The sequence below is a fragment of the Scyliorhinus torazame genome, chromosome 2 (assembly GCF_047496885.1).
Source record: "Scyliorhinus torazame isolate Kashiwa2021f chromosome 2, sScyTor2.1, whole genome shotgun sequence".
In the NCBI taxonomy this organism is placed as follows: domain Eukaryota; kingdom Metazoa; phylum Chordata; class Chondrichthyes; order Carcharhiniformes; family Scyliorhinidae; genus Scyliorhinus; species Scyliorhinus torazame.
In genome coordinates this window covers 70,861,333-70,875,513 of record NC_092708.1, presented here as the reverse complement: position 1 = coordinate 70,875,513, position 14,181 = coordinate 70,861,333, and the positions used below count along the sequence as shown (strand labels likewise).

Here is a 14,181-nt window from a genome sequence, read left to right as displayed (position 1 = left end):
AGCCTTCAGAACAGTGACCACGACACCACGCAACCCTGCCATGGCAATCTCTGCAAGACATGCCAGATCATCGACATGGATACCACCATTACACGTGAGAACACCACCCACCAGGTACGGTACATACTCATGCGATTCGGCCAACGTTGTCTACCTCATACGCTGAAGGAAAGGTTGTCCCGAAGCGTGGACCATGCAGACGCTGCGACAACGAATGAACGGACATCGCGCGACAATCACCAGGCAGGAATGTTCCCTTCCAGTCGGGGAACACTTCAGCAGTCAAGAGCATTCAGCCTCTGATCTCCGGGTAAGCGTTCTGCAAGGCGGCCTTCAGGACGTGCGACAACGTAGAATCGCCGAGCAGAAACCTATAGCCAAGTTCCGCGCATGAGTGCGGCCTCAACCGGGACCTGGGATTCATGTTGCATTACATTCATCCCCCACCATCTGGCCTGGGCTTGCGAAATCCTGGCTTGAGACAATTCACACCTCTTTAACCTGGGGTTACCCCTATCTCTGGATCTGTAAAGATTTAACCACCTGCTAATGCTCGCATTCCAAGCATTGTTTGGCATCTTTGAATTTGTCTATATATAATGTTTCTGGAACATACCTCTTCATTCACCTGAGGAAGGAGCAGTGCTCCGAAAGCTAGTGTTTGAAACAAACCTGGTGGACTTTAACCTGGTGTTGTAAGACTTCTTCCTGCACTTTAGAAGGAACATTGATTGCAGAAAATTATAGAATTTCACAGCACAGAAGGAGGCTATTTGGCCCATTGTGTCCTTACTGGTTCTCTGAAAAGACAATCCGATTGGTTCCATGCCCCAACCTTTCCACATTTTCTTTTGTCTTTTTCCCATTTCCCTTCTAAAGACTATATGAATTATGCGTCTACTGATCCTGTTAGGATGTTGTTTATGTCAACAGCCGCATTTTTGTTTTTGTATGATTCTAAATGTATCTTTTAATTAGAGACTTGCTGATAGTTGAATTAGCTTTTCCCCATTTACAACAATAACCATAGTTAAAATTCCATATCATTTTGAACACCTCTAATTCTTTTAGTCACTTTTCTAGAAAGAAGCACCTCAGATTCTCTAATCTTTCATCAAAACTTAAAGTTTTTTTAATGCCTAGTATCATCTTGCTAGATTGTTTTTGTACTTTAACATGGCTTTGTGATTCTTCCTATTGCAATGCATTTAAAACTAAATAGCCAAGTGGCATTTCTGGATTTAGTGCCTAAAAATGTGTGCAATGGACATGAAAAGTGAGTGCTAGTCCTTTGGCCTAATTTGTACGTCAATGCAGAAAAATTCCTGTATGGTTATCTAGGTGATTCATATTACTGCACCTGAAGAGTGTATTATTAATTGCATTCAAGTGAGTGCCAGAGATTTGTTCACTCCGATTACTTGTTCCAGTACCAGATGACAAAATCTCCAAACAAATCTGGTGTCTTAGCTTCCAAATGATCAGAAAAGTGGCAGATGGAATTTAACCCAGAAAAGTGTGAGGTGTTACACTTTTTGGAAAGAGCAATTTGACAAGGAAATATGCAATGAATGGCACGACACTGGGAAGTCCTGAGGAACAAAGAGACCGTGGCATGTTTGTAAATAGATCTCTGAAGGCAGAACGACAGGTTAACAGTGTGATGAAAAAGGCATATGGTACACTTACCTTTATCAATCGTAGCATACATTATAAAAGCAAGGAAGTCATGTTGGAGGTATATAGAACATTGGTGAGGCCACAGCTGGAATACTGTGTGCAGTTCTGGTCACTACATTATAGGAAGGTGTGATTGCACTGGAGGGGATGCATAGGCGTTTCACCAGGACGTTGCCTGGGATGGGACAATTTAGTTATGAAAAGAGGTTGGGATAGGCTTGGGTTGTTTTCGCTGGAACAGAGAAGACTGAGAGGCGACATGATCGATGTGTACAGGAATATGAAGGGCATGGAAAGGGTGGATAGGGAACAGCCGTTCCCCTTAGTCGAAGGGTCGGTTACGAGATGACACAAGTTCAAGGTGAAGGGTGGGAGGTTCAGGGGGGATTTGAGGAAAAACATATTTACTCAGAGGGTGGTGACAGTTTGGAACGCACTGCTTGGGAGGGTGGTAGAGGCGTGTTTCCTCACATCCTTTAAAAATTACCTGGATGAACACTTGGAACACCTTAACATTCGAGACCATGGGCGAAGTGCTGGAAAATGGGATTAGGATTGGCAGACCAGGTACATTTCATGCGGCAGTGCAGACTCGGTGGACCGAAGGGCCTTTTCTGCACTGTATTTTTCAGTGATTCTATGTTTAAATCACTATGGCCTAACAATCTCGCTGACTGCGTTTCTTCCCCCACCTTTGTGAATGGTGAGGCAAACTTTAATGATGGGGAAAGGGAGAAGTGTTGTGCAGAGGCTAGATTTGGAGGAATGCATTGTAGTTAATAAAAAGCATATTATCTGAACGGTGAGTTTGCAGAGGGATCTGGGTGACCTCGTGCATGTATCACAAAGGGTTAGTATGTAGGTATAGCAAGTAATTAAGAAGGTTAATTGAATGTTATTGTTTATTGCAAGGGGAGTTTAACACAAAGTAGAGAAGTTATGCTTTTGGGGCATTGGAGAGACGACATCTGGATTACTGTGTACTGTTGGTCTCCATATTTAAGGAAGGATTTAAATGCTTTGGAAGAAATTAAAAGAAGGTTTACTAGACTAATAGCTGGAATGGGAGGTTTTTCTTTTGAAGAAAGTTAGACAGGATAGGTTTGTATGCACTGGAATTGAGAAGAATAAGAGACAACTTGATTGAAAAGTGTAAGATCCCGAGCGGTCTTGACAGTGTGGTATGGAATGGATGTTTCCTCTTTTGGGAGAATCTAGAACTAGGGGTCATTGCTTAAAAATAAGGGGTCGCCATTTTAAGACAGATGAGGAGAAGTTTATTCTCTTAGCGGCTATTAGCACAGTGGTTAACACTGTTGCTTCACATCGCCAGGGACGTGGGTTTGATCCCGGCTTGGGTCACAATCTCTGCGGAGTCTGCACGTTTTCAGCGTGGCTGCGTGGGTTTCCTCCGGGTGCTCCGGTTTCCTCCCACAAGTCCCGAAAGATGTGCTTGTTATGTAATTTGGACATTCTGAATTCTCCCTCTGTGTACCCGAACAGGCGTCGGAATGTGGCGACTAGGGGCTTTTCACAGTAACTTCATTGCAGTGTTAATGTAAGCCTGCTTGTGACAAGAAAGATTATTATAATTGTAACTTCTAGCCTTATGTGCTGATTTACTCTTTGATTTGTATGCATGTCATGGTCTGTTTATCATTTCCCATATTAATACCTTTCTCTCGTGCCTTGTCTTTACTCTTTGATTTACCACATCTTCCCAAATTTGATTTACCACATCTTCCCAAATTTGATTCCTTGCCCCCACTATTTAGTTTAAAATCCTCTCCACTTCCCTAATTATGTGGCTCGCTCAAACACTGGTCCCAGCATTGTTCAGGTGTAGACTGTCCCAATGGTACAGCCCCCACTTTCCCCAGTACTGGTGGCAGTTCCCCACGGGCCAGAACCCATTTCAACCAATTTTTGAGCCATGCATTCATTTCTCTAATCTTATTTGTCCTCTGCCAATTTGTACGTGCTCAGGTAATAATCCAGAGAACCTTTTGAGGTTCTGCTTAATTTGGTGCCCAATTCCTCTGGCTATGCTGAATCTCTTTCCCTGTCCTGTGTATGTCATTGGTACCGATATGGACCCAACAACTGGATCATCCTCCTCTCACTGCAAGCCCTGAGCAATTATCCCAAATCCCGGAACCGGGCAGGCACCCGCAGCCTTCCAGACACTCGCTCTTTGCTACAGAGAACAGTGTCAATCATCATTGTGATACTGTCCCATTCTACCACTACATTCCTTTTAGCTTCCCTGACTGAAATGGCTTCCTCTACCACAGTGCCATGGCAAGCCAGCTCACCCACCCTGTAGCCCCACTCTCATCCAAACAAGCTGAAGGAACCTCAAACTTGTCCTATAATTGTAAAGGCTGAGGCTCTTGCACTCCTGCCCTCTGGGTCCCCTTACCTGCCTCACTCGCAGTCTTGCAGTCACACCCTCCTATCCCTGACCATTGACCAAATCAGAAGACCCTATCCTAAGGGGTGGGACCACCTCCTTGTACAAAGTGTCCAGGGTAAATTGCTCTCTCTGTGATGCATTACAGTGTCTGCAGCTCAGCTTCCAGTTCAGTGACTCTGAACTGAAGCTCCTCAAGTTGTAAAAACATACTGCAGATGTGTAATCAGATCAAGAACGAGGAGGCATAGGTTTAAAGTGATATGCGAAAGAAGCAAATGTGATGTGAGAAAATGTTTTATTACACTGAGTGGTTTGGATATAGAATGCCTGGAAGTGTGGATATAGGTTCAATCAAGACATTCAATAAGGCATTAGATGATTATTGCGAAAGGATATGGGGAAAAGGAAGGAAAATAGCACTAAGTCATGATGTTCATTTGGAGTGCCAGTGCAGACATGATGGGCCAAAATAATTCTGTGCCATAATGATTCTGTGTTTGTCTGGATTACAAGGGCATCCAGGAGCTCCAATATGCTGCAGCCGTGACACATAATCTGTTCTGAAGTGAGCAAAATACCTGTTCTGCTATCTGTAATGTGTTTAATTATTGACTTAATTATTTTATTCAATTAATTATTTTCCCATTTTTGTATACTTTTTTTAACCTTGCCACCAATTTGTATACTATTTTAAACTATAGGAATAGAATAGACTTTAACCACTTACCAGATACACACCAAACAGCTAGTCTATTCTTCTGGAGTAGAGTAGGAATTAATTCCTACAGGGTAAAAAAAGTTAGAAAAATATCGGCACAGCTCCTTTCTCCCTCCACCTAACTTTTAAAAAAAAAAAGTATTTTTATTAAGGTTTTGCAGAATTTTTCATAATAAAACAGTAACAATAATAACAAAACAAACGAGTGAACATTAAACAATTAAATAGATATTACCCCACGCTACTCAGGCTTCCCACACCATCCCAATGAAGCACTCAAACCCCCCCCCCCCAACGGATTGCTGCTGCTGCTGACATTTTAATTTTCCCCGAGAAAGTCGGCGAACGGTTGCCACCTCCAAGAGAACCCTAGCATAGACCCTCTTAAGGCAAACTTTATTTTCTCGAGGCTGAGAAACCCAGCCATGTCGTTAACCCAAGTCTCTACACTCGGGGGCTTTGTTCCCTCCACATTAATAAAATCCGTCTCTGGGCTACTAGGAGGCAAAGGCCAAGACGTTGGCCTCTTTCGCCCCCTGAACTCCCGGGTCTTCTGACACTCCAAAGATCGCTATCTCTGGACTCGGCACCACCCGTGTGTTAAGCACTTTGGACATTGCCCTCGTGAACCCTTGCCAGAGCTCTCTAAGCTCCGGGCATGCCCAAAACTTGTGGACATGGTTTGCAGGGCTGCCCTTGCACCTCATACAGCTGTCTTCTACCCCAAAAAACTTGCTCATTCTCGCTGACGTCATGTGTGCCCAGTGCCTTAGCTTCCACCTTAAATTGAATTAGACTGAGCCTGGCACATGATGAGGAGGAATTAACCCTGCCCAGGACCTCTGCCCACTGACCCGCTTCCAACTCCTCACCTAGCTCCTCCTCCCACTTCCCCTTGAGCTCCTCCACCGGGGTTTCCTCCACCTCCTATAGTTCCTGGTAGATATCCAACACCTTCCCCCTCCCCCACCTAGGTGCCGGCGACCACCCTGTCCTGCATCCTCAGTGGCGGCAGCGTCGGAAAGGCCACTACCTGTTTTTTCAGGAAGGCTCGTACTTGCAGATATTTAAAGGCGTTTCCTGGCGGCAGATTAAATTTGTCCTCTAGCGCCTTCAAACTTGGAAAGCTTCCGTCTATGAACAGATCCACTCCACCTAACTCATTCACTCATCCAACTCTCAACACTCTAACTTGAGCACCATGAATATTTGATTCAACCAACAGCGAGTAACTGAACTTTGTCACTTACTCAGGTGCAAGAAAGTGTGCATCTGCAACACTGTGATACACCTGTTACCCAAGCATTGATCTGGCACCCTTACCCCTCATCCAAGCCTCAGTCTGGTACCCGACACCAACATTAAGTTTCGCATTAAGATTTTAAGAAAGTAATATGTGTTTAGTTGAGTTCTTTGAGTACTTCTGTTAAAGGCGAATTGTGGACTTTTTATAATATAAGGTGTCTCAGCGGCAGAGGTTGAGAATCCTTGTTTTATGTAATTGACATACTGCGTCCACTTTATTTTACATCCTTTTCAAATCTTTTCTTAACCAGTGATTTTTATGTGAAATAAAATCGCTAATGATTTTAACTCAAAATAATCTGTTTACTTAGCCCTATTGGAGGTATCTTTTTCTTTTCCAGGGATGCCCTTTGACACCTTTGCCCCCGATAAGTGTAGCTATTCGGTTTACATATGTCCTTCAAGATTGGCAACAGTACTCATGGCCCCAACAACCTCCAGGTAGGACATACTAAATTGTATTTAATGTTATAAGACTGCAACTTTAAGTTGAGTAATTTAAAGGTTGTCATTGAGCACCACAAATATTCAAATTGCGAGCCATAGTTCCTAGTTTAGGTACTTGGTACATGCTCAAATTTAGCTTTTTTAATAACCTATTTACAAAATTATTTCATGGGATGTGGGTTTTGTTGGCAAGGCCAGCATTTGTTTCCCAACCCACATTGCCCTCAAGTAGGTGGTCGTCAACCATCTACTTGAAGCACTGCTTTCCATCTGGTACATCTACACCCATTGTGCTGTTAAGAAGGGAGTTCTAGGATTTTGATCCAGTGACCATGAAGGAGCAGCAATATAGTTCCAAGTAATAATAATAATAATTGTTAATTGTCACAAGTAGGCGTCAATGAAGTTACTGTGAAAAGCCCCTAGTCGCCACATTTCGGTGCCTGTTCGGGGAGGCCGGGACAGGAATTGAACCCGCGCTGCTGACCTTGGTCTGCATTACAAGCCAGCTGTTTAGCCCACTGTGCTAAACCAGCCCCAGATGGGGCTTGTCCTTTCAGATGGCTTGTCTCCTTGTCCTTTTAGATGGTAAGCATCGTGGATTTGGATAATGCTACCTAAGGAGTGCTGCAGTCCATTTTGTATATGGTACACACTGCCACTGTGCGCCGGTGGTTGGAGAGACTAAATATTTAACGTGGCGGATGGGGTGTCGGATCATGTGGGCTAATTTGTCCTGGGTGGAATTGAGCTTCTTGAGTGTCATGGAAGCTCCATTCATCCAGACAAGTGGAGAGGATTGCATTATGATCCTGACATGTGCCTTGAAGATGATGAACAGGCTTTGGGGAGTCAGGAGATGAGTTACGTGCTGCAGAATTCCAAGCCTCAGACCTGCTCTTGAGCCACAGTATTTATATGGCTGGCCCAGTTCAGTTTCCGGTCAATGGAAACCCCCAGGAATGGTGATAGTGGGAGATTCAATTATAGTAATTTCATTGAATGTCTGGGGGGCGTAGTGAGATTCTCTCTTGTTGGCGTGAGCTTTGCCTGGCACATTTACGGCACAAATGTTACTTGTCGCTTATCAACCCAAGCCTGAATGTTGTCCAAGTCTTGCTGTATGTGATCGTGGACTGCTTAATAGAATCACTAGGTGCGGCGGCTTTTAAACGTGATGATGATGCCATCGGAGGAGGGAGAGGCGGAGATAGTGGCAGCTATGGACGCGGAGAAGGCCTTTGACCGAGTAGAGTGGGAGTACCTCTGGGAGGCGCTGCGTAGGTTTGGGTTCGGGGGAGAGTTTATTAGTTGGGTTAAGCTCCTTTACAGAGCCCCGGTGGCAAGTGTAGTGACGAACCGGCGGAGGTCGGAGTACTTTCGACTGTACCGAGGGACGAGGCAGGGGTGCCCCCTGTCCCCCCTGTTGTTCGCATTGGCGATCGAACCATTGGCCGTGTCATTGAGGGAGTCTAATAAATGGAGGGGGGTGGTCCGAGGGGGAGAAGAGCATCGGGTGTCGCTATATGCGGATGACCTGTTGCTGTACGTGGCGGACCCAATGGAGGGGGATGGTGGAGGTCATACAGACTCTGAGGGAGTTTGGGGAGTTTTCGGGCTATAAGCTCAATGTAGGGAAGAGTGAGCTCTTCGTATTACAGGCAAGGGACCAGGAAAGAGGGATAGGAGACCTACCGCTGAGGAGGGCGGAGGGGAGCTTTCGGTACCTGGGGATCCAGATAGCCAGGAGTTGGGGGGCCCTACATAAACTGAACCTGACCAGGAGTTGGGGGGGCCCTACATAAACTGAACCTGACGAGATTGGTGGAGAAAATGGAGGGGGACTTCAAAAGATGGGACATATTACCGCTCTCGCTGGCGGGTAGAGTGCAGTCGGTCAAAATGGTGGTCCTCCCGAGGTTTTTGTTTGTGTTTCTGTGCCTCCCCATCGTGATCACCAAGGCCTTTTTTAAGAGAGTAGGTAGGAGTATTATGGGGTTTGTGTGGGCGAATAAGACCCCGAGGGTAAGGAGAGGGTTCCTGGAACGCAGTAGGGACCGAGGAGGGTTGGCGCTACCAAATCTAGGGAGCTAGTACTGGGCAGCAAATGTGCGATGATCCGCAAGTGTGTTATGGAGGAAGAGGGGGCGGCATGGAAGAGGATGGAGATGGCGTCCTGCAAAGGAACGAGCCTGGGGGTGTTGGTGACGGCACCGCTGCCGCTCTCGCCGACAAAGTATACCACGAGCCCGGTGGTGGCGGCAACGTTAAGGATCTGGGGCCAGTGGAGATGGCACCGGGGCGCAATGGGAGCATCGGTATGGTCCCCGATCAGGGGTAACCACCGGTTTCTCCCGGGGGAAGATGGACGGGGGGTTCCAGAGCTGGCATCGGGCGGGGATTGGAAGAATGGGGGACCTGTTCATCGACGGGACGTTTGCGAGCTTAGGGGCACTGGAGGAGAAGTTTGAGTTACCCCCGGGAAATGCCTTTAGATATATGCAGGTGAGGGCTTTTGTGAGGAGACAGGTGAGGGAATTCCCGTTGCTCCCGGCACAAGAAATTCAAGACCGGGTGATCTCGGGTGTATGGGTCGGGGAGGGCAAGGTGTCGGCAATACACTAGGAGATGAAAGAAGAGGGGGAAGCGTTGGTAGACGCGTTGAAGGGTAAATGGGAGGAGGAGCTGGGGAGGAGATCGAGGAAGGTCTGTGGGCTGATGCCCTGGGTAGGGTTAATTCCTCCTCCTCGTGTGCCAGGCTCAGCCTGATACAATTTAAGGTGGTTCACAGAGCTCACTTGACGGGGGCGAGGTTGAGCAGGTTCTTTGGGGTAGAGGACAGATGTGGAAGGTGCTCAGGGAGCCCGGCGAACCATGTCCATATGTTTTGGTCATGCCCGACACTGGAGGGGTTCTGGAGAGGAGTGGCGGGAGCAATATCTCAGGTGGTGAAAGTCCGGGTCAAGCCAAGCTGGGGGCTAGCAATATTCGGAGTAGTGGACGAACTGGGAGTGCAGGAGGCGAAAGAGGCCGTTATTCTGGCCTTTGCGTCCCTAGTAGCCCGGCGAAGGATCTTGCTAATGTGGAAGGAGGCAAAGCCCCCCAGCGTGGAGGCCTGGATAAACAATATGGCTGGGTTCATAAAGTTGGAGAGGATTACGTTCACCTTGAGAGGGTCTGCGCAGGGGTTCTACAGGAGGTGGCAACCGTTCCTAGACTATCTCGTGGAGCGTTAGAGGAAGGTCGGTCAGCAGCAGCGGCGACCGGGGGGGGGGGGGGGGGGAGGAGACACGTCTGGGGGGGGGGGGAAGGAGACACGTCCGGGGGGGGGGAGCTGCCTGGGGGGGTGGATGAGCAAGCGATAACATTAAGAGTCGGGGAAACTGGCACGTGCGGGAGAGAGCCAGTGTACAAAGCTATGTAAATATACTATTTTGCCATGTATATATCTTGCTCCGCGCGATTTCGCGTTTCTTTTTTTTTGTTACCGGGGGTGGGGGGGGGTTATTGTTTGTAAGGGAGAAAAACTGTGTTTAAAAACTTTAATAAATATATATTTTTTTAAAATAAAAAAAAATAGAATCACTAGAGTGCAGAAGGAGGCTATTCAGCCCATCAGGTCTGGACTGACTCTTAGAAAGAGCACCGTGCCTTGGACCACGCCCCCACGCTATCCCTATAACCCAATACTCTACCTAACCTTTTGGAACCTAAGGGAAAGAAAACCAGAGCACCTGAAGGAAACCCACGCAAATACGGGGAGAACGTGCAAACACCATACAGTCACCCGAGGTTGGAATTGAATCCGGGTCCCTGGCGCTGTGAGGCAGCAGTGCTAACCACTGTGCCGCAGCGCTGCCAGTGTGTAGATTTTTTAGAATGGTGAGTCTGCATGTAACATGCTCCTGATGACTCTCAGAAGTCCACTGCCATTTAATGCTCAGTTCAGGGCAGCACGATGGTGCAGTGGTTTGCATTGCTGCCTCACGGCGCTGAGGTCCGAGGTTCGATCCCGGCTCTGGCTCACTGTCCGTGTGGAGTTTGCACATTCTCCCCGTGTTTGCGTGGGTTTCGCCCCCACAACCCAAAGATGTGCAGGCTAGGTGGATTGGCCGCACTAAATTGCCTCTTAATTGGAAAAACCTAATTGGGTACTCTAAATTTTTTTAAAAATGTAATGCTCAGTTGAGCATTGATTGGTAGTGGGTAGAACTTCTGTCCACCCTTGGAAGGAAGTCATGCCTTTGAGCACTGTCAGCCAATTTGATTAGCCGGCAGCTCTTCAACCCCTCCAGGCACAGTGCTGCAGTGGCCAGAAGAGGTACTGAAGCACTCTGCCTGGAACTAAGTCTCGGGATTGTTCTCAAGGTAAGTCTCGGAGCCCCCGAGGGTGGGATTGTTGGGGAAACCCTGAGGAATTGGGAGGGGGGGGGGGCAATCATGGCATTGTAGGTGGAGGGAGGGCTGGAGCTCCAAGGTTCCGGAGAGGTAGGTACTCCAAATCTGAAGGGGCCGTCAAATGAAGAAGCCCCAATTGGATGATTGAGAAACCTTGAACTGACAGCACACATTTATCGTAGGTGTTGAGTCTGAGACGAGCGATGCAGTGCCAAACCATTGAATTTTTGCTTTTCACCCAGCGAGTAATACAGTAGTTCACAGAGCTGAATTTTATTTTTAGTAAATGATTTGCTCTTATTCACGTAAACCAAGAAAATGCCAATGAGCACGTTGCTCAATTAGTCTTTCCGTTGGGTTATGATACATTAAGGAGGAAGTCAAAAGAAGGTAGAAAATACAAGCTTTTTATTGCATAGTAAAAGTGAATCACGAGCAGTACTTGCAACTTATGCAAACCTAAGGAAGCAGAATTAATTTTAATGGTATGAGCAGTTGAATTTTAAGCACACTGAAATAATAGTTGAAGTTTTCATTAGATTTTCTGAGTGTCTTTACATGAAACATTTTGGATGGCCTGTAACTCTGGAGAAACTCACTGGCTTGGATTCAAAAATGCTTTCAATCCAATAACTTAATGATGGACTTCAATTGGATCTTTAAAATTTCAATTGATTGAGTTCAAGCTTTTAATAAACATGAAACATTCTAATTTAGATAATTAGTCTTAAGTTAGTACATTTAATTTTACCAAATAGCTATATTGTTCAGCAAATGGTATGTTGCAGCAATGATTTTTACAGCACTATGTTCATACTATAAATAGGCACTACAGATCAGGCTCCATGTTTAAATTTGGGAGCATAAAATATATTGTGGATCATAGAAATAGATTTGAATGTCTGCCATTTATGTTATATTCTGTCCTCTCAGGACAAACGAACGTGAAGTTGTAGCACATGGGGTTGAATGCAAATAAAAATGCAGGTTTATTGAATAGCTGTTAACTGCACAAAGGTTTGATCTAGACTGAGGGAAAGTCTGCGAAGCAGCCAATGATGTGAACTATACACCTGACTAGATTCTTAAACTAACCATGCAACAAGACAACAACAACTCCAAATATATAACATCCCTCCCTCTTCTAAGGTCTATAACAACAAGTAACCATGCACTTTTACAGAGTCATTAAAACATATATACAAAGGCAGGCAATGAATCATTACACCGTGATAATATAGTAAATAGGAAAGACAATCTGGTGGGTGTCTATTCCGCACTGGTTGCCTGCGCACTTCAGGGATTTGGTTGTTTTTGACATAGAGGTACTCTCCGGATCTTCAGAGGATGTCTCTACCCTGGAAAGCATTATAGTCTCTTACAGAAGGAAGACTTTTACAGCAGCAAGGTGTTTTTCGGCAATCTTGGTTTCTGCTGATTGACAAGAAGTCACCGTCACACGATCTGGTGGTTCATTCTGAAATAGTTTTGGCATACACGTGTAGCTAACAAATGATCTGTGTGTCGCCTCCACACTAGCTCATCTTCAGTTTGTACTGTACTGGAGACAGGACCAGTTTGAGCGAATACAGTTGCAGGAACCCACCTCTCGCTGTAGCTGTGTGCCAAAATGTGCTCTTCTTTTCGAAATAGGCGTCTTTTGGAATTACCTTCTCTTAAGATTTGCGACTGCTTTATTACGTTCTACTATCTCGGAAGTCTCCTACCGTAAAAGTAGATCCAATGTAGTTCTCAGCTTCTTCTTCAGTAGTAGTAAAACTCGGGGATTCTTGAGTAGTTGCGTGTGTGGTGTTGCAAAACATCGCCAAGAAACTGTCTAGACGGTGATTTAATGAACCTTGGCCCTTGGAGGCTTTCAGTGCATACTTTAAAAAAAAATATATATATTTATTAAAGTTTTTTAACACCATTTGTCTCCCTTACAAACAATAACCCCCCCGTAACAAAAAAAAAAGAGAAATCGCGCAGAGCAAGATATATTCAGTGCATACTTCAAAGACTGGATAAACCATTCAGCTAAACCATTCGTGCATCAGTGGTAAGGTGCTGATTGTATGTGTTGGATACCACTCATTGTTAGATGTTCCTCAAGCTCCTGAGTTGTGAATTGTAGACCGTTGTCACTCACGATTTGTTCTGGTAAAAATCTCATCAGGCTTTTTGATGGTTTGTTCCGCAGTTGTTGACTTCCTTAGGACCAGCTCAGGCCATTTGGAATGTGCATCAATGGCAATCATAAATATGTACCCCTCCTATGGATCTGCAAAGTCAATGCGTAATGTTGCTGAGGCATTTTAGGCCACTCCCATGTATGCAATGGAGATAACGGTGGTGCATTTTTCATCACGCACATGACAGGCACAGTCCTGCTTTTCCTTCGATCTGGGCATTGATTCCTGGCCACCGGATTCAGCTCCTTGCGAATTCCTTCATTTGAACTGCACCTATGTGTCCTTCATGTAATTGTTCCAATACTCTTTGTCGCATAATTTGAGGAATTATTACCCTCCCCTCAAATGCCCTGTACTGTCAATTCAAGTTTTCTGGAAACACATGGCTTTGATTTAGGATGTGTTCCCCCTTTTCTCCCTTTTAACATAATTTCTAGTACTTTCCCCATCATGGGATCATTTCTGGTCTGTCGTTGGATCTAAGCTGCAGTCACTGGGACGTATTCTATCTGCGGAAAATAAAAGATATTTTCACTACTGAGAGGTACCTGACCAGCAGGCAAAAGCAAACATGATGATGCAACAGTACTGGCATGGTTTTCTGACTGACTATATTTGATCTTGTACGAATGTGCAAATAATATTAAATACCATTGTTGAAGTTGTTTGCTGCCAATGAAGGACTACCCTTATGTGGTCCAAAAATGGTTGAGGGCCTGAGGTACGTCAGCAATGTGAAATGACAGAGATTTTGGTTAAAGTTTTGCACACCAAAAAGAATACTCAGTACCTCCTTCTCCAACTGGGTGTAATTTGATTCAGCACTGGTTAAGAGACATGACACAAAAGCTATTGGTCTTTCTTCCCCTGAAGATAGTATGTGTGCCGGCACCACCACCCCAACTCCATACTGCGAGGCATTACAAGCAAGTTGTGGTGGTAACTTCAGGGTGAAATGTACCAATGCTTCTGACTTTTCCTCCGGGTGCTCCAGTTTCCTCCCACAAGTCCCAGAAATTAAAATG

The 14,181-nt window shown here is 45.6% G+C and overlaps 1 protein-coding gene across 4 annotated transcripts in view; it reads left to right on the top strand.

The window, feature by feature from the left end:
* Positions 1-14,181, top strand: part of rab3gap1 (RAB3 GTPase activating protein subunit 1) — a 122,563-nt gene that overhangs the window by 22,314 nt on the left and 86,068 nt on the right. For all 4 annotated transcript variants that reach the window (XM_072472599.1, XM_072472606.1, XM_072472616.1 and 1 more), the window contains exon 8: positions 6,461-6,560. In XM_072472599.1, the coding sequence (XP_072328700.1) occupies positions 6,461-6,560 (100 nt within the window). The remainder of the gene's footprint in view (positions 1-6,460; positions 6,561-14,181) is intronic.